At 43.3% G+C, this 27738-nt stretch overlaps 1 protein-coding gene across 3 annotated transcripts in view; it reads left to right on the top strand.

Moving 5' to 3' along the window:
- Positions 1-27738, top strand: part of CXADR (CXADR Ig-like cell adhesion molecule) — a 74070-nt gene that overhangs the window by 26322 nt on the left and 20010 nt on the right. For 2 of the 3 annotated variants that reach the window (XM_056328033.1, XM_056328032.1), the window contains exon 1: positions 10576-10731. The exons of the other annotated variant lie outside the window; for it this stretch is intronic. In XM_056328033.1, the coding sequence (XP_056184008.1) occupies positions 10680-10731 (52 nt within the window). In that variant the 5' untranslated portion in view covers positions 10576-10679. Of the gene's footprint in view, positions 1-10575; positions 10732-27738 lie in introns of those variants that run through there. 3 annotated transcript variants of the gene reach the window in all.

The raw sequence follows: 27738 nt of genomic DNA, 5'->3' as shown, positions 1-27738 counted from the left end.
ATCCAACAGAAGGGAAAGAAAAACATATGGAATAGTACCATCTTAAATGACTGGGAAAAAAATGCTCGAAGGCTACAGCCGTAAAAAGAAGGGCCTATTACAAAATGAAGTCATGCTGAAAATCAGTCATGTTTGACCTGCTATGAGGTTACAATATGAGATCAATCATCATCAGAGTAATACTAAAATTAAAGTTCCCTATCTCTTCCAAGAATGTATCTTGAAATAGCTGGGTTCATTATGACAGTTTAATTGCACACCTTTAGGAAAGCTAAAAAGAAACATTAGCTTTAGAGAACAGAGTAGACACATTACTTAGGGCAGGGATCAACATCTTTTTATGTATACTTGGTGCACGTGGTGAAACAGAGTCACCACTCATAAGCGGAGCCTTTAGACACCACTGTAGCACAACCAGACAATAATAGATATAGTTTTGCCAGTCTTTTAATAGCAGATTCAGCTAAAATGGCAATCACTTTAGCTGATGTAATAATCCTAGCCACAGAATCATCCTTGCCTTTTTGCAAAACCGATCCTCCTCCAATGATGCTATCAGGAAAGCATATGTTGATCCTTGTATGCATCCTCTTAACCAATCCTCATATGTATATTCATAACCAGCAGTGAGTGATTCAGGAATCGATTCAGCAAGCTGGTAAAGACGCCTGCTGCCAACAGCAGGGCTGTGTTGGCAGCTGCCTAAGCCATCCCAAGCTGCTGCCTGGGGGCTGATAGGAAGCAGACACCTTGCAAGGGGAAGCTCTGACCTCTGAGCTCCATGTGAGCTGGGCCCTTCCTTCCAGCGGTGCCAGGACTTTTCTTGCAGCCTGTACTTAGCTGAAGTATCAATGGCTTTCATCGATACCGGGTTGTCTCAAGATCAGGTTTCACAAGGCAGCTGAGCTGATCAAAAAGTTTGCTGCTGCGGAAAGAGGCGGGGCCTGACCCTCATCTGTCCCGGGTTGATGCTGCTTTCCCTCCTCCTAAACTGTGGGATTTGCCTTATCCCATCTCCCCAGAGGCTGCAAGGCAATGAACACAGCCCAAGCACAAAGGAGTAGCACCCAGCAGTGAGAGCAGGGGGGGAGGGAAGGGCCAGGGCTGCTGCTTTTGATGTCACTGCAGACCAAACATCAGCCTTTGCCACCCTGTACTGTAAACAGATCTCTGAACTTCCAGTGCGAGGTCATAAAATGCATTAAATTGTGCTATGTTTAAGCATTACATACTAAGACATTACAGCACCTGCAACTTTTCTTGCACTTCAGTAAGGGGTAGGACAAAGTGTTTTGCCAAGTGTAAGTTATTGATCTTAGGTTTTCATACTGTCCCTTTCAGACAAGAAAATAATTATACAATTATTCAGATGAAAAAAATAGGGAACAGACAGATGAAGCAAATAGTCAAGAGATTTCAGCAAACAGTAAAACTAAGGCTCTGGCTGTCCGGCCTCCCCACTGTCCTCTCCATGTCATCCCATTTGGCTTTGAACTCGTGAATACATTTTGCTCATCCTCCTGGAGCATTTCACTAATTGATGAAAGATTAAAATATAATTCACAATGACATTCACCACTGAAGTCTGCCTTAACAAGATGCAATAAGCTGAAACCATGGAGGAAAGGGAAAAAATGCTTTCAGAAAAAATGAATTGCAGAATTTTATAAGTAGTTTCATATATTTGCAGAGGACTACTTGCAGAATGTCCCCAAATACACCACAATTATGCAATAAGTGCCACCTGCAAATAGCAATGGCATTATTAATTTGCCATCAGGTTAACAGTACTAGACTTCCAGTTATGGGCTACTTCTACTGAGCAAATACTTTTCATTGGTTCTCTGGGAGGTCATTTAAAACTGGTTTCATTGTAAACAGTTACACAACACATTACAAAGGTTGTTATCAGTAAAAGTATGTATTCCTTACACTGTCAGCATTTTTTCCTGACCTAATGTAATTACAAAGCACCATTGAAACCAACCTAGCCTGTTTATAAAGTAGGAAGGAAAATTACATAACCCTACCTAAAAAACAAAACCACAAAAAAAAACCTTTACAAGTGAAACTTTTACAGATTTTACAGCAGTGTGATTTTAAATGATCCAGCAACTAGAAATGCATCCAAGTCAACCTGGATCACAAAATGGAGCTCTCCGTTACGACAAGACGCTGTTTAAGTGCACTGAGCAGGGAAGAAAAATCTCAGCAAAAGACACCTGCACTTTTGAGAGGGCTTCTCTTTGGGTCAGCAAGTAATGTCCATTGCTATCTCAAGCAGTCACGTCATACACTCCATTCCAGAAACTGCTAAAGTTCTGTACTGAACCTTGTTAGACCTTTATTTTTGAACCCGTGGGGGAAGGCTCCTCCAGAACTTCTAACTTGGACAATCAGAAACTTTACCCTGGAAAAAAAATGTGGGTTCCCTGGGCCAAAGTCCCTGCCTTACCCAGCAGGTGTGGTCATGGGGAGGGAAGCAATAAGGAAAAAAGGCTGGTTTATGTTGCACTTGCCAGTGTATCAGTCAGCTGGACCTACTCTGACGGTACATGATCAGTACCCAAGGTAAGGGAAATGGAGGGCAACATAATGAAGTGGAAGAAACATGGGGCCAAGAGTATGACTATTTTACTCACAGTTTGCTATTTAGACAGTCACATCTGCTTGTGCAGTATCCCCTTGACACGCTACATAATTTCAAGCAGGGACACCTATAAGTGACTCACAACAGCAATTTCAGCATTCTCAGGCTCCTAGGCACTACTAGGCAGAATTTCAGACTTTTAGGGATTGCCATGGTAAAATGTACCCTGGGTACATATCCACCCGAAAAAAAATGAAATTCAAGGAAGGGAACCTGAAGAGGTGACATTGAAGGTTAAGCAGAAGAGGCAGGAGTATATGGAAATGAGGAGGAGGAGAAGGTGGCATCCATCTCAGAAAGTTCTAGGAAACCCTATTGTGTAATACTGAAAACCAAAAACTTACGAGTACACACCCCCACACACCCCCAAATGCTGAGACACTATTAAAAAAAAAAAAACAAAAACTTGATAAAAAAGTTAATGGTATTTTTGGTTTTTTAATTGTGGTTTCTGCAGGTCTTCTCCCCAGTCTATCAGCTGCAAACAGGTTCTGATATTTGTTCATTTTTAATGAAAGTTCTGTTTTTCATGACAGTAGAAGCTGATGTCTTAAAAGAAAAGACTGACCAGTACAAGGCTTCTAAACAGACTGGAGAATATTGCCATTCTTTAATGTATAGTGACAAATAGGTATTTGATGGAAGTACTGGCAGAATCTTTGTAACTGTGGGCCCCAGCACAGAGATTCTCAGCGTTATTTAACTATTCGGTCGGGAACAACAGCGGTTGGCACTGAGATACCTTGAGAAGCTTGGCTCTAAGAGCTGTTGCAATTACCCTGAAACACCTAAACTCCTGTGACCAGCAGATTTTACAGCCCTGAGCTAACTAGCCAGGCTTCCCCCGAGAAGGGGAATATCACACACCTACACAGGAAATATTTCAGAAAGCAGCCAGCTGAGCACTGTGTCTCACACTGGTAAAGAGTGAAAGGTGAAGTGTGGGACAAGGAGTGAAGTGTAGGCATCTAAGCTACTGACTCCATGGAACAAGCTGATGGACCTGAAATGGCACCTACCTACCTGTTCTTGAGGTCTATGAGCACCTCCCTTACATCAGCAACAAAGATTGGTTTGCCAGTAGCAGATGAAACGTTTTGTTTTCCCATCCTGTACTTGCACTCCCTATCTCTTATTTTTGCCCTTCTGCTTTTATTCCTCCTGCTGTCTTTTGAGCTGATGCTGTTCTTCCATCCACCGTTGGCTCGTACCCAGACCTTCAAGCACGCTAGGCACGCCTGTGGGATCTGGTCTCACTGGCAGAATAAGTGAATGCATGTCAGATGAACTGAGTGTTACTTCTAGTTGACTCCCATCTTAATGCACCTTCTTGCACTGGCTAATGGTTGTATCACAACACAGTTGTTAAGACAGCCACGAGAAATACTGCATAGCCGGCTTGTGCACTCCAGGTCACAGGCTGTCCCTCACACCACTTAACAAGTATGCCTCAAGCTTGGTATGAAGGGGTAATTTCCCCTGGTTATGGAGGATCTTGCCTCAGGGGTTTCCAGATTTCATCTCAGGGAAGGCCTTTGAGCAGTTTAGTAGTGACTGGGCAATGTCAGCAGTGGCAACCAAGAGAAACTTGGATGCCCAGTAGGATAGTGGCAGCTGAGTAGCAGTTCAGAAAATGTCACTGGTGTCTTAAGTGGTAGACACAGACACCAAAGAGGCTGGTAAGTGCTAAAGCACTGTTTATAAACACATGGCACAAACAAAATAATCTGAAAGTTCATAATGCAGTCCAAGCCACCATCAGCTGCTAGTTCTGCACTATTAAAACTGATCTGAGTTAATTTTGGGATAAAGTATGAAATGCCATTGCCTCTGGCATATCTGTGATTAACTGCCTGTTTAACTGTACTCCATAAAGGGCTGGAAAAATCCCTTCCCACTACTCTTAGCTCATGAATGCTCCTGGTTTTCAGACACAGCTTCTCCTCTCCTTCACAAGTGTGGATCCTGTTCCTAGTCCTGCCTTTCGATTCTCACAAGACAATCCCTTTTTTTCTGGGCACTAGAAAAACAAACTACAAACATTCTCCTCCTATGCACAGATGCCAGCTTTTACACCTCTCTGCTTATTTATAGGTAGTTTCCAGATTGCCCTTGGCCTTTCAGTTCTCTCATGATCACTTCCAGCCTGGCAATGCAAGAATTCCCCCTCAGTGCTGAGCAACTCTGGTTGGAGAATACAACCCAAAGCAAGCATAACCCATGGTAACCCTGTGAAGAAGCACATAACTGCTGTCGTTCTCTGGCTGTAATTTGAAAGATCCATGTTAGGGGTGCAACCTCTGGATGGATGCTGGGTGTCAATGCTGTGTTCCCTCTACAAGCAGACAGCTGTAGGATTGGGAATGCAGCCCTTCTTCATAAGTGTAGCTGTGCTTCAACACAACTGTCCCATGATAAAGCTATCTTCACTCTAAAGGCCAAATTTCATGAGGCAGCCGAGAAGATGTAGTTACTGCTACAACCAACAAGCACGGGCCTGTTCTTCCAGTCCTTTCTCACAACTTCACCTCCTCTTAGCTTGTGCTTGTGCTGCTTTTGTGGCACCAGCAATGGTCAGTAATCCGTTCTGCAGGTAAACCAAGCTGATTTCCACAGCAAAGTGGAAGGAAGTAATTATTTGCTAGTCTGGTGAACTGCAGTAGCTCACTGAGTTGTGAGATTACTATCAAAGCTCTGTCAAAACTGGCACATGGGAAAGTATGCAAAACTGAAAGTGGAGAGAGGGGACTAGGGATGTGCTTTCTGTGAAATGCTGTTGCTGGCTCATACAGGCATCAGCAAATGTCACAGCTGAAATGCAGTGAAAAGAGAGAGAAAAGAGGAGAGAGGAATGTGAATGTAACCTCTTTTGGAGACAGCAAATCTTCAGATCAGCTACTAAAGAAGCACTTCCTCACCACTTCTGAACATAGCATCTATTTTTCCTCTTAAGAAAAGTTTTCTTCAATCAAGGAGTCACTGTGTTGAATATTAGCTCAGAAAAACAGTTTGCTACAGGACAGATTTGTATAGTCAATTGTGTCAATGATCCAGGCAACAGACATTGCACTTTTACTGCCACATGCATATACAATGAAAGTCTGAATACCAATAAATCTCCAATATGTAACTTATAAAAGATATGTAACATTAGTAGTCTTTATAAAGATGAATCACACAACGCACTCCTCTTCTGGGCTTTGAACTAATCAAATTATCTTGTATTATATGGATTTTGCTTCTCTTTCACAGCGTAACTATGTAGCTTTAAGTTTGGGTCAACTCAGGGGACTGGTGTTTCTTCTTTCTGCTGTTTCTGCATCTAACCGATGCAAACATTCAAGTAACCTCTGAGAGAAAATTATTCGAGGCAAATTATATTTCTAGACTTTAATATCACAGGGACACAAAGGTGTAAATTGCTGCACTCTTAAAATGCCTTTGCTAAAAATTGTCTCTCCAAAAAGGGGAGCATAGCAAGGTGTGAATTTTAGGCTGATAGCGACTGTCACTTGATTGAGGTGCTAAATGTTATTTTAACTCTGAACAAGACAGCTTGAAAAACATTAACCCAAATTGAAGATAATTAAACCTCAGCTATTGTTGGATAATTTTTCCTTTACTTCTTCTTAATTTTCCCCAGTAATGGATTGCATATAGTTGCCATTATAAAAGTTAGCAAGTGCACAAAAGCTTAATTGGAAACAGCCCAAGGTTGTTAAAGAAGAAGGCAGAACCTAGTCATCCGGTCACCCCGCGCGTGTGGATCGGTGACTTCGAGGCATCACCGGGGTGCTCTCCTCGTGGAAGCTGACGTGAGGAAGGGGGTGGCGATACCTGATACCTCGCTGGACTCCTCCTGGGGGAAGCTGGAAGGCTGCACTCCCCCGCCTCAGCGTTGTTACACTGCTCTGGGCTCTGCCAGTTGGGACATAATGTGAGAGCCTGTGCTCAACGCTTTATTATGAAATACTTAGCACTCTGTAACTTTGCCTTCTAAAATCCTTTGCTGTAATCTCCCCATGTTGATGAGACCTTAATGTAGTCTGTCTCTTGACTCTGGCAGCTATTTTCAGCATATCAGCCTGATTTGCCCTGGGCTAGTTGAACTAATGCTGATAAGGACAGCTAGCACCAAAAAGCTTAGCAGTACAGAAATGCCCGTTCTTCGCATCATGGCACAGACACCAGTATAAGCAATGCCAAAAATTATTTTGCAAAAAATGGTCGTGCAAGCTGGACCTTCCCCTTCTCACACCTCTGGATGTGGTGCTATAGCAGCTTAAACTGATTCCAGCTGATTCACAATCCTGCCCTTTCCCTGCCTGCCTCCCAGCCCCCCTTTTTTATGCCAGCTGGCACAGGCAAATAAGCAGGAAAACGGTTCAGGGAGCTCAGCTGGCTGAAAACAAAAGGTATTCATCTTTGGCCAGTCTGGCTTCCCAAACTCTCTCATCCGCTAGTGTTGTGAGCTCCAGTACAAGTACACCTGTGGGAATATTTGGGCTAGGGAGAGCAGGACTGTGGCACCTCTAGTTTAAATGACCAGCCTCCAGGCAGACTCACACCTAACGCCAGCAGCCAGCAACTAATGAACAGAAATGGTCCCAGCCTCCCACCCCACCTCCCCTCCCCTGGACAAATACCCCTGCATCCTCCCTCATGCTGGCTCTGTCCTAAATGACAGAGTAAACCAATGGACTCTGCTGATTCAGGAGAAAACGTGTCCTTGAAAATGCAGTGACTCCCTCCTACACTTAGAAATCCAGACCCCAAATCCCCAGGGTACTGTTTGCTCCTTCCCTTCATCTTTTTTCCCTATTTTGCCACCTTGCCCTTATGGAGACATGTTGTTATCAGTGTTGGGAACTGTACAGCCCTATGGGGAATTTTCCCTCAAGAATTGCAGTGGCTGAGCACAGCAGCTTCTCCAGTGCAGGACAGAAACTGAAACAGAAAAAAACCCCCTGTATTCCTTGTATGCCATGGTCACATCCTGTGTGACCTGTGTTAAGGCAGCATGGGTGACTCGCATTTCATTGCTTCTGTGGGTCAAGCCTGCGAGTAACCTCACGTGATACTCTTCCACCCATCCCCTCGAAAAACCAAATCGATAGCAATTTCACTTTCTGGAAGGTCAGGCAGATAAGGAAGTGTTTCCAAATCAGGGAAAATAAATTATTCGCAGCCTGAGGTTGAAACTGGTGGATAATTTCCCTTCAAAAAGTCGAGGAAAGTTGCAGAAATAGGCAAACCATTTTATTCAGGTCCTGAAAACTTTAGTTCTGGATATACCAAACAGTGCCATCACATGATTTTGTAAACTAATTTTAAACTTCCAAATTTGTGCTTTTTGTGTAATAATTATAAAAAAGTTAACTTTTTAAAAAAAATCATATTTTTTTTATTTCAAGCTATCTATACATTTAGGGGTTTTCATACTGAAGGTTTTCTTAATTTTAAACACATGAAATTATTTTTTTATATTTAACATAAATCTTCAGTTTCCTGAGCATGAGACGCCATTCTCCATAAAAGAAATGCTAAACAATTACCCATCTGTAAAATATGGGTCTGGACCGCAAGCCTCTGCTCCAGTGGATATCTCTTCCTTGTTGACTGGATTTTGCCTTCACCCTGGAGCCTTTTTTGGACTTAATCCAAAATGCTGGCAGTGGTAGAAATCTGCTCAAAAAGTTTTGAACCTGACCTTTTCCTTTGTGAGTGGTCATTTTCACAGTTATCTTTTTCCCTTACTGTGTTCAGCGTTCCAGGAAGCACAGGCCACTGAGAATCCACAGTGTCACATCCTCTACTAAGTCTGGTAGCTTTATGCCTTATTAGCCAGACGAATGTTTGCAGTGGGGAAGGGGGAAGATTCTTTGCATTTTAAAAATAATAATTATGTAGGCATTGTACTCTGACATACTCTTAATTCGCAGGAGTGTGAGCAATTTTCAGGAGTGTCAACATGGTCGCATCAGTGTTGCTTTTGATTTACGAGGGACCAGGAATAGGTCTGTCTAGGCTAGATGAAGTGTGGACCTCATGTTTCCTAAATGCAGTACAGTATTTATTTTAATTACTAGCTCGGATTTATGTCACAGAAGGGTGAGCATCTCCATTCTAATGACAAATCATTTTCTCTTTCTGTAATGACTGTGATTGCCTCATTATACTTTCCATGGTATATAATTTCTGTGTTGACATAAGTGGGTGTATAGCAAAAAACCCTCACTCACCCAGTCAGCCTGGGATACTCAAGTCAGATTGCCCTCTAAAGCACAAGTCTGCAGCACATATAAAACCACAGAAGAAAGCAAAATCTTAATATTCCTTCTTTGAGGTACTGGTTCCTTTAGCGTCATATTACATGAATGGTATTTTCGTTCCCGTGTAGAAGGGAAAGACAATTCTGTTCCCTCATTAAATATGATGCTTGAGATCTCCCCACCTGAAAAGCTACACTTTATGTATAGTATCTAGCATCTTATTGGGTAGCTGTGTTTTCACTGTGTCTGTTAGATCTCCCTTTGAATTGTCGTGTCCTTACAATACACAAGCAGTACTTATTTGAACCTTCACGGAAAATGACAATGCATCTACCCTGCTTACCAAAAAAACTAATTCTGAGCTAGCAAGTAAAAGCTGCTGCTTTATTTAGTAAACAACCATTTTGAAGGATGTCCGTGCACATTCATATATTCATAATTACAGCAGAAGTGGGGACACAACCGATTTCATCGCTAGGGATCCTTTATAGCACGTAAGGTATAATGCCTCTTTTTTAGCCAGGTGCTTAGGAAAATACCCTTATGCATAGTTACCCATTTGAGCTGATGTTTTCAACAAGGCAGAAAGAACGTCGCATTTTAAACTCTCGTCTCGTACATATGGAACGTAATCACATAAAAATGTATTCAGACTTTATTATGGATGTCAAAAGTAACAATACGTTCCCTCTCAAAATCCATTTGGACTGTGAAATCTGTACTACATAGCTTTTGCATTTCTGTAAATATTTGGTTATGGGGATGCTTTCTTAATACAGCCAGAGCTGTGGCTGTAACAAAGCATGTATGGTAGCGATACAACTTACCCCTTTACAAGGATAAACCAAAGAAACACGTTCACGTCAGTTAAGAGCTTTGCCACTGCAGTGTATGGTAACACATGCACAGAATAAATTCCTAGAACACACTCAGTTATCGCCAAGCCTTGTTTTATCTTCTGGCAAGCGTAACTGATGGTATTGCTTGCTCCATGTGGTTACAAACCGTGCTTTTCCAGCATTGGCCGGGGCTGCCATTTTGGGTGTCACGCAGCAGCATCACGCTCCCCAAGGGAACCTGCCTGTCCCCCTTCGCAAGCGGGCTCATCTTCCTTTTGTCTCGCTTCCCAGTCTTCTTCCCATTCCAGGTCTTCCAGTCAAAAGACGTAAGCTCCGTACAGGAGAGCACACGGCATCGCAGCAGCGTTGCTATGGGGACCGGCGAAGACGAGCCCTTTGGGCGCCCACAGCCGCAGCGGGGACAGAGCTGCCGGCGGGAGCGGTGCCCCCCGCCAGCACCCCGGCCGCCGCTGCAGCTGCCACGGGCACCCCTCCCCCGCCCACACGGGGCCCCGCGCGCCCGGGCCAGCGCGCCGCGCCGTTCGTACCGCCGGGCCGGGCCGGGGCAGGCGCCGGCGAGCCCTGCCTGCAGGCGGCGCCGCCGGGACAGGCGCGGGGAGCCGCGGCGCGGGGGGGGCTCCCCCCGCCGAGGGGTGCGGGCGCACGCTGCCGCGCCGGCGGGCAGCCCCGGGGGGTCCGCGGCGGCACCGGGCGGGGCGGGGGGCGGCGGCAGGTGCCACCGCCGGGGGCGGGCGCCGCCGAGCGGCCGTCGGGGTGGGACTGGGGCGGGTGGCGGCCGGAAGTGACGGGCTGGGGCTGGACTGATTCACCTGCTGGGCGGTGCGCGCGGGGAGGTGCCCGCCGGGAGTCGGGGGGACGGAGCCGCCGGTGCCGGGTGCCCGCCGCTCGCGCCGCGCCATGGAGCCGCCGCTGGTGGTGGTGGTGTCCCTCGTGCTGCTCTGCGCCGCAGGTGGGCGGCGGGCGCAGGTGGAGGGGCGGGAGGGGGCGAGGGGGCGGCGGCGGGGGAGGGGGCGGCGGCGTTGTTGGGAGAAAGGGGGGAGGGGGCCCTTCCGCCGGTGAGCGGGGGGCGCCTTTCCCGCCGTACCTCCGCCCGCCCGTCCGCCCCTGCCCGTGTGTGCGCGGGGACAGGCGGTGGCTGGGCGGGGGGCTGCGTCTCCGCTAGCCCCTCTCCCGGGCGGGCGGCGCCGCCCGGCCCCTGCCCACCCGCGGCCGGGTAGCGGCGCCTGAGGCGAGGTGCGCGGGTGGGCGCTGGCGGCTGGGGCGCGCTGCGGGGCGGACCTGGGCTTTGTTCGCCGCCCGCCGGCGGGGCGGCCAGCGCCGCTGCCGCGGTTTGTCTGGTTCCTTCTGCCCCCCCCGCCCCGCCTCGCTCTGCCCGCCTCCCTCCCGGGCGTCCCTCGACGTGGCTGGGGGTCGACCTGCCCCGCCGTGGGCGCTGCGTGTCTCTCCTCAGGCGGCGGCGGGGGCCGTGCGCGGCCCTGGCAGCGGTGCGGTGCCGCGCTGTGCCGTGCCGTGCCGCCCGCCCGGCGCCGCTCCCGGGTCCCGCCGGTGGATGCGCCCCGCTGCCCGGGCGCGGCTGGGCAGGGCGGCCGGAGCCGCTCCCGCTGCGGCTGGGGGAGCGTCACGTGTGAAAACCCAAGCGAACAGAGCAAAAAAAAAAAACCCCACCATGTAACGCATCTGTAATGCCGCTTCAGTTCTGGCTGTAACGTGGAAGGCTGGCCCTGTTTTGAGCGGGTGGAAGGCCCGGGTGGCTGCCAGGGAGACCTCGGGTCCTGCTTGTCCCGGACCCGGTGGCCGTGACTGGATCTGTACGGAAATTTGAGGGTGGGGGGAAAGGAGTTGAATTAGATGGATCTAAACTCGTCTGTTTTCCTTGCCGAGGCAAAACAAAGGAGTGGGTATTCCCAAAGCAAAACCCCCCCACAAACCAGAAACAAACCAAACGTGCCTGGGCTACTAAAAAGTCGGGAAATGTTTTTCATTTCAGACATTAGGTGCCGTTAGGTTCCTGTGATGAGCTTGCTTGCAGCGCTATGTTAATGTTTCCTAGACATATCCTTAAGAAGAGTGAGTTTCCACTGAAGTTGACCCAAACTTACGTTGGAACTACAAAAGATGACAAAACACCTATGGAGGTTCAAAATGCGTATCAGTGGTGTCAGGAGGCTTTTTTTTTTTTTTTTTTTTTGTTTCCTGCTGAAATGTTAATGACTTTGTTGATGTCGCTGCTGTTTTGGGAAATTACTCATGGGATCAAAATTCTGTGTCCATAATGGAATGGTGAACTCTGATCTTCAGCATGAAAGGATATTGGTAGTTCTGTATTAACTTTTTCTCTTAGCAGAGTTAAAAAGAAGATGGATGCTGCATAAGAACTATGAGTTACATGTATTTAGTTGATGGGGTTACCAATTTAAGGTTTGTATTGACACGCTTCATATAACTGAAGACATGAAAAAAGCTTGTTGTGGGTGGAACTGTATGTACTATGAGTGAGCTAGATCAGTGTTAGGATTTCAAAGGCTATGACGCTATGAAGCTAGGAGTAATTAATATATGAGGAAATGTAAAGCCAGAACGAAGTTTTACACTTCAGCTCTACTGGAGTATACGGGTGTCTTCAGACTTCACTGTGAAATTGGATGAATTTGTAAAGACAGTAATATATTTATGTTTTGATTAGAAATATCTTTTGCATAGTTATTTGGATGACTGTGCCCTGAAAGATACATACGTTCCACAGTCCTCTGAAGGAAGTAATTTAGTAATCTATATGTCTTAAGACTTGATACATTCTCTGAGCTTGTTTGTGTTTTTTCCCCCCATCAGATTGAGTCAATATTTCTGGGTCTGTGTTCCAGATAGACATTGCTTCCTTCACTGAGGGAACAGATGTCAGTAAATTGCAGTTCTCCATACGGACCAAACTTGGAGGAAGCTAATGCTTGTGCAGTTGAGTGAAAGTTGTTGGCAGTGAATGATTGTCTAGGTACTGAAGTCTTTACTTAGGTTTGTGGTACTGCAGCAATTTGTTGTGCTATTTTTTAAGGCTTGCGCTGTATGCTATTTTAAGGCTTGCACTATGTGCTATTTTCACAGCTTGTTTTTCCCCTGTAAGCCTCGTTTTCCTTGTTTCACTGTTGCTAAGAGTAGGGGATTCAAAGAAACCGATTTTGCATAAATAAGGAGGCTTATCTTGACTGTACAGAATACCCTTTCAACAGGCAATGGGGCTATACCGTTACATGTTGAAATGGGAAAGTGTTGGGTCTAAGCTGTCCCTGAACCGTATTCAGGGATTTAATCCCTCTGTTAAGGTCAATTTTGCAGTCAGAAATAACTGAATTGGGAACTTCCCTTTCCCTTGCAGGGAATTAATTTACATTTGGGCGGCTATTTCTGCACTCGTAACAGCTCTTCTAATTGTACTAATTCTTCTGTATCTAAAAATGCCCTGCAAGTCTGAGGGAGAACTTGATGGCCATTTGAAGGGTCTCTTGATATGTGTTGTAGTTGTGTATGATCAGTTACTTTAAGTAATTGGGGATACCCAAAATGCGCAAATTCTGTTTAACTTAAATGAACATTGTATAGCTGTCATCAACAAATTCTGGACTAGGGTAATAGAAATCATGTGCCTCTTCAGATCTTGAAATATTTTATTGGTGTAACAGATACTAAACTGTTTTCCAAAGGGCAATACAGATCTGGTTTGGAGAGGAAGGCTCAGTCCTGATGTTAAGTGCTGGCAGATTGTTTCTTACGGATGTATATAAAGTGGTGTATGGTTTTTTTTTTATTAATTCTAAGCTTTCCAGAGTGGGTGGTCATCTCCAGAACTAATACAAAAGGAAGTCTGTTGTTGCTCATTGTCAGTTACACTGAGCACATGTTTGCCTATGCTGTGACTTCAGAGGGACTGTGTATGTACTGGTAACCTTTTCCTGGCTATGCAGTGTTGGGGAAATAGTCTCATTACATTTGGCGTAAATTCAAGTTTGTGTAGGGTTTTAGAAGACTGAGCATAAGTATAGGTGCCTAACTTGTGATCCTGTTTTAATGAATAAAATAGTGACCTATGGCTGTTAAACTTTCAGGAATGTGTAATGGCAAAACACAAAATTTAAACAGCCGTGAAATGTTAACATAGCCAGTTTTATCTGTCTTTGTGTAGGTATAAAAGAGTGATTACATATGTGGTGATCCTTTTAGTCTTCAGAGGATACATTATACAAAACTGTAATGCTGTGCGCATAAATCCTTAAATTGAGGATAAGAGTTTGAGCAGAGTCTTTAGTTGGTGGTGATATCTCTTGGTTTTGTGGTGGTGTTTTTTTGGTGGTGGTTTTTTTATTACAATAGTAGTAGGAAGTAATTTTGTAGTATTGAAATTCTGCAGTGTGTGATTCTTTATTAATAGACTATTAAGCTTTTAAATAAAAATAAAGTTCAGGTAAGCTTTGAGAAAAGTCTGTGATTAGAGCCCTGTCACTAAACTTGCAAAAATATTTCCAATAACATGCATGCAGGAGCAGGACCTAACACAGACATGGTGAGTCAGCATTTGGTGGCTAGTACGCTTTGTCAGATATGTATAATAAGGAACTTAAGCCTGTTCATGTTTTTATGCATGTAACAGGATCTTACAGAAGCTTAAATTAGGAGAAATGTGACTGCCACAGGAGTTAAATGGTCATTCCTATCCTGGTGTCTTAATTGCTAAACCTGGTATGCTTAATCCTTTGGGGAATAATTGTAACAAGTTCCAGCAGTCAGGTTCTTAAGTGTCCCTTGACATGAAAAGTTGTCTGAAGTTCAGGACTCCTTTCCTAGGTTTCCCAGATCTAAGTGTCTCAAGAAACGTGAAAAGCTTTAACTGGAGATGACTTAATCAACTAGTTCCTGCAGTGACATCAGCTGTGAGGTTTGAATTTTTAATTATGCCTTAACTAATATGTGTTTATCAGAAGGTATTTTATGCATTTGGAATGCTGCTGCAGAGATTATTATAGTCTGTCACTTCGGTCTCTGACTGCCCTCTCCCCTCTGCTAGCTTTCCCTGTGTTGCATCAGGTTTCAGCTGCCTGTCTTCACTTCCAGTGCTTGTCACAGCCTCTTGCAAAGCAAAGTCTGCTTAATATTAAGGTGAAACTGCCACTCCTAAATGGCTGGTATAGCTTCTATTGCAGCTTTACAAAAAATACACTTTCATATGGGGGCTTGTGTGCTTTGCTACCGATTCCATCCGTGCTTTGAGAAACCGAGAAATTATGCTTAGCAACATGGTTTAGTGATGGATTTGGCAGTCCTTGGGTTAGCAGTTGGACTTGACCATCTCAAACGTCTTTTCCAACCTAAATGATTCTATGAAATTCTTTATGAGTATCTTTGATTCTGCCTCCATATTAGAGCATTTAAAAACTCACTTGCCACAGTGCCCACAGAGATTTGTACAGACGTGGGAACTTGTTTTGAGGGCCAGTATTGTTTCATCATACTTCCTAAGTAAAGTAATAATTTAATCTCCCCACCCCACTCCCCTTTTTTTTTTCTTTTTTTTTAGGGAAATCCTTTTTTTACTAGTTTGCATCTTTAGCGGGATGGTTATAGGAAGAGCCACTTCAGCCTGTTGCCATGGGAGTAAGTGGCAGTGAAGCTATAGTTCTGTGGAAACCTGTTTGAATAGCAGCTTGAGCATAAGCAGCCCCTGCATCCTTGCTGGTCATTTCTTTTACTGCACAACTGCCTTGATTGTGTGAGTGCGTGGTGAATGGGTCTGAGTTGAGGCTGCTTAAAACTTTAATATTTTTTAACCGGTTAGATTGCATGCTTTGAAACAAAGAGTTTTGCCAGCAACTTGTCCTGGTACAGGGCAGGAATGAGTGATAGGAAGGTTGGCAGAAGAGCATTAGGAGGAAAACCTATTCTGCTTGATCAGTGTTCTCCCATAGGAGAGGCATATCTATATAACCTTGGCCTGGGGCGAGCTTAGTTTGGGAGTCTGACTGCAATGCTAAATCACACAATTGGCTGAATGGCTAGATGCTACCACAAAGATTATTTTTGCATTATTTTGATTATTAATTTATGTTGTACTTGGCATTCTTCTGGCTGTATGGCAAGCCAGTTAAGGGAGTTTCAAGGTCAGAAAAATGCAGTATTCTACCTGTTTGTTTTCCTGATCCAGCACAATGAGGTGAAGTCTGAATTGTAACAAAAGAGGGTCAGCTGGATCCTCAAACCCACATGGGTGGAATATATTACTATTGTTTTAATGTACTTTAATTTTTTTTTAATCATATAATCAAAACTTGTGATGTGATAGAGAGGCAAGATTTGGAGCTTTATTGGCTGTAGGCTGGAGCTGTTCACCAGTGGTGTGATATCCTCTAGCTACTGTTAAGAAGCATCTGAGGTACTTGATGGTCACAAATCTTGCAGTTCCACATGAGGCTACGTTTTTTTAATAGATTTGTTTTTCATGCCCTCTAGCTAAAACCTACGCTTACTATGCTGAACAGCGATCAATCAACAAGGAGTATTTGGTGTGCTAGAGAACAGGATGAGAATTCCATAACTTCACAACTGTTCTAACTTGTGCAGAGTAAGTTTGTAGAGGGAATTGAAATTCCATGTATTCACTGATCCTGCATTTTCAGTTCTTCTTTTTAGATGTATTAACAGCATAAGCTACAAAGAATGTTTCATCTCAGTTGTTTTAAGGCATGTAAAAATAATGTGTATGTATATGTTAAAACCTCCCTAAATTTTGAAATGACTTGTTAACTTTGTGGCTGTTTAGGGTGCATATTCTAATCCTTTGAGCTTATTCCTTTCTGGCTGTTTTTTATGGGGGGGTGAGGGTGGGGCAGGGCAGGAAGAGAAGCCAAAGCAGGCAGGCAGCCAATTCTTTCTGTTATCGTGATGCTTCAACTTCATATTTAAAAACCAGCAACAATGAAGACCAAAACACCCAACCCTGTGCTACTGAATTAAATAATTTTCAGTCTTGATGCAAAAATTGCATGTGCTAGGAAGAAGCATTGCTTGTTCAGTAGCTTGAAGAGCCAAACCCCCTTTTACTCAAGTGAAAATAATATGGCTGCCTAGTTGAGTGTTTGATTGTACTTAACTCTCTGATGCATTGACTGACAGATGTGCTTAATGCATTCACACTGCAAAAGAGCTGCTTCATTCAGTTGCCTTTTAAATGCCATCAAATTGGCAGGAAAAAAAAAAATCAAATCATGTGACTTGATTGCTTAGTGACTGTATAAGCCTTCAATGTTTGTAATGGGAAAATCAGTGACTTGCAGGGCTAAAAGCAGAAACAACCCGTGCAGTTGATATAGACTTGGTAGAGGAGAGGCAGGCTTTTGTGTAAGTTGTGTCTAAGTTTGAGTTCTGAGTTTTGGTGTTTGTGTCATGGTGTTTTTTCTTCGCCCTCACCCCCCTCCCTTTGGCTGAAACAAGTCTGTAGATTGATCCCTACTTCATTTTACACTTCTTAATACTATGTATAGCTGGTTTCTTAATGGCTCTAAAGTGCAGTCTGAAGGTGCAGTTGCACTTTACACCTGGCTGCATTACAGATACGATGCAGTTACCTCTGGTGTAACTTCATGTGTCTGTGGAGGTTGCTGCTGCTTGCAGTGGTGGTCTTGGGTCTCTCCTTCTCTCCCTCGTGTCAGAGCAGTGTCATGCAGCTGCTGCGTTGAGTCTGTTCAGCTGGTACAAAAGAAAACTTTGTTTGGCATATGTTGTTTTCCTGCTGGGTGATGTCACTGATCTAACCCGCTTTGCGACTGGGCAGTGCTGCTGGCTCCGGAGCTGCCTAGGTGTGATGTGAGATGGCTCTCTGGGTGGGGCTCCCCGCCAGCGTAAGCGAACCCTTACCTGCTCACTTTTCTGCCTCTGGCTTTGTGCTCCTGCCGCTGACCTTGTGTTTGGAAAACCCCACCAGGAGAGGAAGAGCAGAGCTTCCCGTGCAGTGTCAGTTTTTAGCCGAGTCAAATCTTTGTTCTGGTTTTCTGCCATTTTGCATAAGGTGTTATACTGGCGTAAAGGGAGGTGATGGGTTCAAACCCGAGGACGACCAGGCAGGACCTCAGCAAGTCCAAAGTATTCTAGTTGTCATTCCTTTAACGCTGCAGGTTGAATTGGGTCGTGCTGGATCATTTAAATGTGACCAGGCCTTAAAACTGAGGACTTGAAGTGATCTTCTGTAGATGTTGGGCTAAACAGTACTCCTGTGCTTAAAATTAATCTTAACCCCAGTTTGTGTTACAGGATCCCCTTCCCCTTTTAGTTGGCCTCCAAAAGTGTATCCTTCCTTTCCTTCAGCAATGAGGGACACATGCTCCCTCTCTACACTTGATAAGTACTGTCCCTCTCAAGTAAGGTCATCAACTGCTGCAGTTGCTAGGATACTGGGCTGGTGTCTTTGGGTTTAGCAACAAAAAAGCTTCAAGAATGCGCTGAACAAGTAAGGAGCATGAGAACAATTGTAAAAGGAAGGGGATAGAATCTGTAGGCAAAGGGGATGTCAGGGAAGAAGCGAAAGTTGGGGGGGCAGGGGGAAGTAAAATATCAGTAAGCTTTAGCCCGTGATTTTTAGGCTTTCTTAGTTGCATAACTATTCCAGCAGATATCAGTGAATTGTGTTTGGGAATGATATTGAGCTCATCTTGTGTATTTGCAAGGTTGGGGTTATTTGTAGTTCAGTTTACATGAATCTTAAAGTTAATATTTTTATTAGATTGGGAGGATGAGTAACTTCTAACTTAATTGTGCAGTACATTTTAAAGTGGGGCATGGATATGCAACGCTGCGTGAATTAGAGCTAGTTATTCATTTAATGGTGTCTGAGGATATCCAGACTGAAAGAGCATTTTTTGTTTTTCTGTCCTTGAAGAAGTATGCTTAGCCTGTTTCATGTTGGTTTAGGTTTTTTTTTTTTCTTTGTGTGGTTTGAGAGGATTTGTGGATTCAGGTGAACTCTGGTAGATACTCGGTAACTTAATGGTTATTGTTGAATTGATGTATTTTGTCAGATTTTTCAAGCTAGAGCAATGCAGGATTGCTTCAGCTTTGGCTTTTGTTCAGAGCAGACCACCTTAAGGTGGTGTTTGTAGTATTCCGAAGGGGAATAGGTCTTTTTGAACTGTTCTGTAGAAATTGTGAGTTTCGAGTGGCAAAATTCCGTTGTTGGAACTCATCAGATTTCAGAGGTTGCTGAAAATTGTTTCTTTTTGTGAGTCTGGGGATCAGACAAGTAGAAAGGAATCTTAAGACTTAGTAGTGGAGTCCTTCTTAATAGTGGAAGCAGATGAAAAAAGAGAAGTCAGAAATAAGCAGGGAGAAAGTATATCCATGATTTGAAGAAGTAATGTCACACTGTTTACTTTAAGGGAAGGTAGGACTGGGAGACTTTGCCCAGTAAGTTGTGCCTCAGAAAAGTGGTGCTTCCTCCTGGTTACTCAGAGGAAGTGAAGTGTGGAAATACAAACCCAGCAGCAGCAGAGTTGACTATCCAGGTGGTAGAACTTTGCCAGGTTTCTTCTAACATGCAGGATTTTTTTCTGTGTTTTGCTTTAAGTGCTTCTGCGGTTTTATCAGCCTTCTCTTTGTAGTTTATGGCGGAACCTTCCTTCATGTGTGTCAGTTCTAGCTGCACTGTCTGTGGAAGAAGTGTCCTGAAAACCTAATCAGACCAGAGCTCTGGAAGTTTGGTCACTCAGCTTCATTGTGCTATTGGTAAAGCAGAGAGGTGAAATGGGAGAAAGAAGGATTTAAAATCTTGTCTCTGCTAACACTAAGTGTGTCCACGTCAAACTCTAGCCCTTTTCTCCAGAAATTGCTTTGTGGATTTAGTTTCCTTAACTATTTTTGTATTTAGTCTGAGATTAAATGGACTAGGAAGGAGGAGACAACATTTGGAGGACTGGGAACCAAATCTCTTCTAGGCGAGTGTTTTTATTCCTGGGTTGTCTTTGCTTTCACTGGCTCCATAAACTGTATCCTCTCTGCATAGCAGAAGGGCATCATGGAGATCTGTGACTGATTAGCTTAGAGAATATGATTCTGGGAGGTATGAAATACAAGTGTGAACATCTTTTGTCTGAATGTTAAATCTCTGTCTTTGGGGATTAATCAGTGTTCTGCCTAGTGAACTTGGCCTGGTATAGAGAAGCAAGTTTTTGTCTTCTCTCTAACCTTTTTTGGGCTGGGCCTTTTTGAAGTTGAAATAGAGGGGTATGTAGTATGTCAGTAGCTTGCGAATGGTAGATTTAGAAGTGCTTGATGCTTCTGTTAGATGGTGTAAGGTTTGTTGTTTGTTTGTTTGTTTGTTTTTAACTACTGACTGTGAACCATGCTTTTCTATGAAATTTGTATTGTAGCATTTCGTAACCACAGTTTGAGTGTCAAACATGGGGAAAACGGCGGTCTGTGGAGTGTATTAAACATTAGCTGTTTAACATTTCTAATACTAGCAGAATAGTACTTTCTTTGTTAGAACAAGCTTTGCAGTTTGCCTTTATCAGCAGTGGGTTATCCTAAAAATCTGAATTGTCTGCAGAGTTCTACAGTTGTTACATACTAAACCCAAACCTGCTCTTTGGATGCATATCCAATACAGATTCAGGTGCAGTAATGCTGTGCTGTTTTTTCTTTTCTTGTTTTATTCACTGCTGTTTGATTATTGGTAGTTCATTGCCTATTGCTTGCTTGTTTCTTTTCCTCGTCTCTTCCTGATTCTTACCTTAGGTGAAGTTGCTGTGACTTTTAAGTGTTCTTCTGTATTCTAGGTGCCTCACTGAATTAAAAGGACGTGTATTGAGCTAATATGTATTTTGGATTCTGTCGTGAAACATTCGGTGAGAGTATTGGTGTACTTTGGTTGTAAAAGAGAATTTTAGAATTTCATTCGTGCCTCAGAAGTCCCCAAACCTGTTAAATTTGCTTTCTGAAGGGAAGGCAACTGATTTTAATCCTTCCATTAAACTTCTCGTTTTCTTTACTGCCATTGTTCCTTTTGATGTTCACTGAGTTAAAGAAGAGTCTTTAGCGACCTTTCTTTGTATTGTTCCATGTCATGTGTCCCATGGAAAAACAGTGAAGTTGAGAAAGTAAGCATGAGCAGAGCTGGTTGAAAAACTCATTGTCTCTTTTCCCTTCACTCTCTGTACCCCCCTAAGTTGCTCAGCCTGAGTTTCCGAAGCCTGGTATAACTTCTAGAGAAACTGAAGTAGGGATGACTCTGCCTTAATCTTTGTTAGGCCTCTTCAGGACCAGGGACATGATGATTGCAGGATTTTTTGGGGTATGGTGATGCTTGCCAGAAGCTGTAAGATTTATGACACATGGAAAAGTACATGCATCAAAGCTTCATAGTATTTTGGACCCAGGTTCCTGAAAGCTAGTAATAGAGTCTTGCTCTTGCTGTTGTAAGCAAGATGCTGGAAACCATGAGAATCCAAATCTGAAGCTAGGCTTTTTTGGCCTTTGGGGGTTTCACCGGTAAAGCTAGGATTCAGTTTGTGGTGCAGTCAATTATGATAAACTGAGGCAAAACAGCATAAGGAAACCTCAGCCTCTGGCCGTCTTGGCTGTGCTGATGTGACTCAGCTCCTGGGTGCTGTAAAAATCACTAATGTGAGTAATGTCAAGCATTCCTTTCCCTTTATTTTTGCAAAATTAACTTTTAACCCACTTCATTAGTGGCACCCTGCCTTGCAGAGCCTTGTTTTGCATCATTTGAGGATAGTGAAGTTTTATGTAATGAGGAAGCAGGAGAAGATTGTGGTGGTGGCTTCTTGTAGGGATTTCAGCCATCAAGGAAACTTAAGACTTAAGTAGACTGTACCAGTAAACACGGGGAAGTCTCCCTCAGCTAGGCACCCCTCAGTGTGTACTTAGTTTGGTGTGTACTCCCTACTTGCCAAGGGTGTAAATTTAAGTTGACTCCCCCAGTTCTACAGGGGCTTATTTCAGAAATGCGGTTTTGAAATAAGAACTTACGTGTGAGTGGGGGTGGGAAAGGGGAGAGTAAGGGAACTTTGCTTTATAGTACTGTTAAAGCTAGAGAAAAAAGTAAGAGATTTAACTGTGAATGAGAGGCATATTCAGATCTATAACCTGTATTTGAAAGAGGAATCTAAGCTGAAGCATCTCTTAAGTGAACTTTATAGCTTGTTATCTCTCAAAGCACTAGCATGTGTTTCTGGTTGTCATTGTTATTTACTTCTTAAGGCCTGATTCTGTGAAGAAAAGGGTTTGTGTATTTACAGCCATTCCTTGTTTACAAGCAGGTATTGGCAAACAAGATTGTTTTTGGAGAGCCTGCTAGTAAAGTCAGAAGTACTGTGCAAATGCAGATTGCAGGTGGATCACATGTGGCTTTAAGTACAGCAGCATCTTTGAACTCAACTCTTAACCCATGTGGAGGCAGTCTGTGCTTCTTTGCAGTTGTGCTCCTCGGTGATTGCCAGTTTGGACATCAGTTGAACCTGGCAGCAGTCCTGCCTTTGTGGTGCATCTCCCTTACTTCTGCCTTTCAGTATAGGTCAGCTGCCATACTCTCCGCTGTCCCAGCTGATTGTGTTCCTCCTGTTACCGACTGTAGCAGGGGACTGTGCTTATTGGGTTACACAGCTGTTCTGTAACGTGGTCCTATCTGATGCCAGAAAATGTTCATGCCATGTTTAAATTTACACTTAAATTTGTGTAAGCCAGCAATCCAGAATTTCAGTGTATCTTGAATGTGTAACTTTTTTCATTTAAATAAGAAAATACTAAATGCATAAGTAATTCATCTGATGAAAATTTGCTTTGTTATTTGTTAGTATATATCTACTATATATAGTATAGCTCTATTTGTATCTGTGCTGGAATGGAGAAATCTTGGCTTCATTTTACTTTTTGTCTGCTTTCTGTGTTGAGGATTCTTTCATACTAGAAGACAGTTTCCATCAAATTCTATCAAACATTTCATTTTCCCCAGATTATTTTTTAAAAGATTAATAATGTAGTTTGCCAAGCTGTGTTCCACTTGAGTGGTATTTGAAGGTATGTCCAGATATTCAGAAGGAAATACGGTTTCTCTAAAGATGTTATATTGGTTTGCACCCCTTCAGAAATGATGTGAAAAACTTGTTCAGTCATGCAGATAGTTTGCAATGCTCTTTTAGGGTCAATCTCCTGGAGAAAGAGTATTTTATTTCATGTTAAGAAACTTACATTTTGGATTCTAAGCATTCAGGTTTGTATTGACCTCTTACCACCTTCTGACAGAAACTTTTATAAGGCATAATACTTATCCTGCATTGAGGAATATTACTTGTCTCTTCTCACCCAGTCATGAGGGTTCATTCTTCTATTTGCCCCAACTGAGTATAGCATGTGTTCTCCTTGCAAAATATTTGGAGAACAGTATACATGCATTTGGACTATTGCACTTATGTTGTTTTCAGTTGGGGTTTTTTTTTTGAGATCTGTTGCATGCTTCTGAGTCTTAAGCTTTACAGTGATTTGTTTGCTGCAATTAAGAATCAGATATTTTAATTCTAAGCATCTCTGGATAAGCAGGATAGAAAGAACTTGAAGAACTTGAAGAACCCTCATCTTTCTGGTGTGTTAAAACAAGTTTGAGAAAGGTCCGAAATTTTAGCCATGAAACCCTGCTAGCCGAAACAAATAGACAGCTTCACTCAGCTTGATAAAATGCTTCTGTCGCATACTCGCAATGTTAGATGCCACAGTTGATCCACTCATGTTTTGAGGAGCGCACTAGGGGAGTGAAAAGAAATGGAATCTTCCTGATTTGAGTGGAAACTGAAGGGGGTGAGGTGTGGGAAAACTTTGGGAAAATGCCGTCTTGTCACTGTGTGTATTGGCTTCATATAGATCTTTAATGCAGTTACAGAGTTGTTTGTGTTGGATGTGACCTCGGTCATCCAGCCTTCTGCTCCAAGCAGAGCCAACACTGAGTACTTTGGTCTTGTCAGTACCTGCTGTCACTAAGTCACCTGTCCTATTTTCCTTTTTGATTCTTTACTGCTCGTGTACTAGTAGAAGCTTTTCATGTTGCACTGGAGTCAACTTTATTGGTATTTTGACTTCCCTAGCAGGTACGCTGCATGCTGGGGCAAAAGTTGTGTATTCCTCCCTTGGTAAACTTCTCGTTTCTTCCTCCTTAGGCTGAGCTGATCATTGATCTGCTTTTTTTCCTGAGTGTTAGGATGCATTTTTCTTGTGGTTAGAAGCCATGGTCCTTAAATACCCACCACCTTTCTTGAGCTTTTTTGCTTTTCAGAACAGTGTCCCACAGAATTCTGCCTACTGAATAAGTCCGCCTGCCCTTCTGAAGTGCAGGGTCTATGTGGATGTGCTTTGGCTCGTCTCCGGATTTTAAGCTCCAATATTTCATGGTCGCTACAGTCAAGGTTGCCATTGATCCCATCCTCAGCAAGTTCTTCCTTATTTTTGTGGAAAGCAATTCCAGGAAAGTATCAAATGACCCATTTAGCATCTGTTTTTCCCTGAAGTATTCCAGAAGCCTCCTAGATTGTTTGTGTCCTGCTGTATTGCCCGCCAGTAGATGTTGGGAAGGTTAAGGTGTCCCACAATAACCAGTCTCTGTGAATTTAGAGACTTTCTGCAATTCCTGAAGTAGACTTGATTTTGCTTTGTTACCCTGAACAGATGATTTGTAACAAACTTCAACTATGATGTTGCCTATATGGACCTCTCCTTTAATCCTGACCCACAAGCTTTTAACCAGCCTGTCGTCTATCCCGTAGAACAGCATTTTGTGTTCCAGGTGCTCCTTCAGGTAGAGGGCAATTCACCTCCTGTTCTTTCCTTCCTGGCTTTCTTGAAAAGCTAGCATGCATCCAGTTCTGTGAGCTATCCCACATGTCTCAGTTACTCTGGTGTCATAGTTCTGTACAGGTACTTGAGGGGGTTCCCCTTTCAGCGTGTTTTATCCTTCCCAAGGTCTCTTTTTTTTTTTTTTTTTTCCTCCTGCCAACCTGACCTGTGTATTTAACACGTCTGCAGTTAAGGGAGAGAACAGTGATTCAAACTTCGGTCCCTATTCCCTGACAGACCTCTCATTTAAAGCGCTTGTCACCACATCTGATGAGGATGTTCTTAACCACTTTGTCAAGTAGATCTCATATGTAACTTAGCAGCCCTCATTTCTCAGAGGTACGTGGAGCCATAAAAATTAAAACACTGCCTGCAGTGCCAGTCCTACAGCGAGTTGTTAACTTGTAGGATGTGTCTCTACAAGCCTTTTCCCAAACCGTCACATGACAGAGCAAGGAGAACAAATGTCACCTGGGGTTCCATATCCTTCTTTGTCCTTGGAGTTTTCTAGTCACTCTGATTTGCTTCAGGTCTCTTGTTAATAGCATGGGTGCCTGCATGAGCAGGTAATAGTAATAGTTATGGGAGGGAGGTGGGAGAAGGCAGTAGTGGTGCTAATAATAAGTGTTAGTAGTTTAATAGTTAATAGTCCAGTGGCCAGAGGACCCTTGGCAATCTCTTTAACATGCTGAATCTGGTCAAACCTCCTTCAGCAGCATATCTGGCAGCAGATGCGTGTGCCTCCTCTGCAGAACAGAATCTCCCCGACTAGTGTTACCTGCAGTTCCCTCATATTGCTAACGGTTAGTTCAAACAGCTAGCTCTGACGCCTAGCTCTTAATTGAGGTGCTTGCTGCTTCTGCCTGTCATTCTAATGTTGACAAAAAAAAGGGAAGTGGAAAATAACTTTATATGCTTGTGTTCTTAATAAGAAAGACTGTGGAGTGCTGGTGTAATAAAAACGAGGTGTTGGGGAACATGTGTTAAGAAGGGAATTGAGATTGGGAAGCTCTCCTACCAGCTAATGTGTGCTGCAAACTTTGCATGCAGGAGTGATTTTTGAGAGCTATCTTGAGGTTCACGTACTTCATCTTCCATTGGCAAATTTACATGCAGTCAGTGTGCAGGAACATACTACTCGTGCTTCAAAAGTTTCATTTTTTGTAAGTCTTCTATGTGTGATAAATTTCTGGCAAGTAATTTCGGGCTGCTGGGTCCTGCTTGTGTTTGGCCTATGGTTACTACGTTGATTCATATGATTTGGATCAGAGAAATGATCGTTGTAGTAGAAGCTGTGACTGAACTTCTTGCTGTTTGTGGCTTGTAAAGCACTTTAAGCAAGCTGCCATGTGATAGGCGGGACTGTTAAGCCTAGTTTCCTAGGAGTATGCCTCTGAAATGGAGTACTTCCAGTGTTTACCATAATTTTTCTTCCCTGTTCCCAGTGTCCCTTTCTCAGTGTTTTGCTGTCTGAACAAGAGCGCGTGTAATGTCCACTTTGAAATTATACTTGCAGGGAGTCGTCTGACAATGAAGAGGCAAGAGATAGTTGAAGGATCTCGTGCTTCTTAGCAATGTCAGAACAAATGAGTAACTTCAGGGACTTCTGGTTGCACTGGACTGTTATTTCTACTTCGGTATTTGTTTGAAATTGTCAGAGAAGCAAAGTCATGGCAGAAGAGGGAGAGAAGTAAAACACTGTACAAGTTGTGTTTGTTTAGAAAATTAGTAAAACCCCCAATATCAACATAGGAATACAGGAGTACTTGGCTGTCCAGTTTGTTTTGGGTGTATTGTGTGTTTCAGCAGGTGCCAACTAAAAATCAGAGATGTTATGCTTTTTTAGTAGTACAGATGTATTACAGCATCTCCAACATGAATTGCTACCCACTACCCATTGTGAAGGGGCAGGTGGTGTATTCCTCGTAACCAAATTACCGAGCACCTTGAGAAATCCTCAGCAGATCCTCTCGTGCGGAGGGGAAAGCAAGTGTGGTTCTGTGGTCATCCCTGTGGAACTTCAAATGGCAAAGTAACTGTTCTTGGAGATACTGTCACAGAGCAGAAGTACTGCTTTGGTAATTAACTTTTTACTTCTGGATAAAAGCTTCTCATTTCCTGGGTTATACATTTGAGGCTCTTAAAGAAGTGACATCATAATGTATTTCATCATCAGTCACTAAATCGTGCTTGACATTCCATCTTGCTGCTTTAATATAGTAAAATGAAAATGCAGAAATGCAATTTGAGATGGAACTTGAGAATATTGTATCAGAGTTCCCTAATGAGGCAGTAGGGGAGAGGGGAACAGAAGAGTATGGAAGTCACTGAAAAACAGACTGGGAATTTTCATTCTTTGCTACTGTGCTTTATGGAAACATGAATGTACTCTGAATATACCCATTTCTAGAGATGATGGCTGGTAGTAATATTGTCTTTGTTTATGCAATGCTGATCAAACTTAAGGATTACACTGTAATATAATTCACTAGCCAAATGACGTTTTTAAGCCGTTTAGAATGGCTAGTTTTACAGTTGGAAATCTGAAAGGATCCTTTAGAAGGGGATAGCATCTGTGGCAAGTCAACCAGCATTCGTGGAGGTCAGTATCATTTCGGAAATGGTATTAATTCAGCACAGTAGCAGTTAGTTGCTCAGATATGTTTACTGCGGTCAAAAAAGAGGTGATACAAACCTGTTAGAACTATCTTTGAAAAGATGTACACTAGTTGGTAAGAACCATTGTGCCTAAATCTCTTTTGTACCTGAAATTGATGTTTCTTGGTGTTCGGTGGTTTGGGTTTTTTTCTTCTTTTTCCTTCCTGGAAAGAAGGTAATGCCATGTAGAGTAATACCATGAATGGTAGGAAGCAAAATAATCCTACCTAGTTTGCAACTGTGTTCGTAATCAACTATTGTGAAGGTCTTTTCTTGCAGGCTTTTGTCTGTAAATTGTCAGGTGCTTCTTCTTTCTAAATGATATGGAGAAGTGCAATTTAGATAATAACTTGAGCTAGTGCGGAAGTGCAAGTTAGAGCATAAATGCACTGTTTATAAGAATTTAAAATTTTATTTCTGAGGCTAT

Source organism: Falco biarmicus, chromosome 2, assembly GCF_023638135.1.
Source record: "Falco biarmicus isolate bFalBia1 chromosome 2, bFalBia1.pri, whole genome shotgun sequence".
NCBI lineage: Eukaryota > Metazoa > Chordata > Aves > Falconiformes > Falconidae > Falco > Falco biarmicus.
Note: the sequence above shows the minus strand (reverse complement) of the source record. Positions and strands in the feature narration are given on the sequence as shown.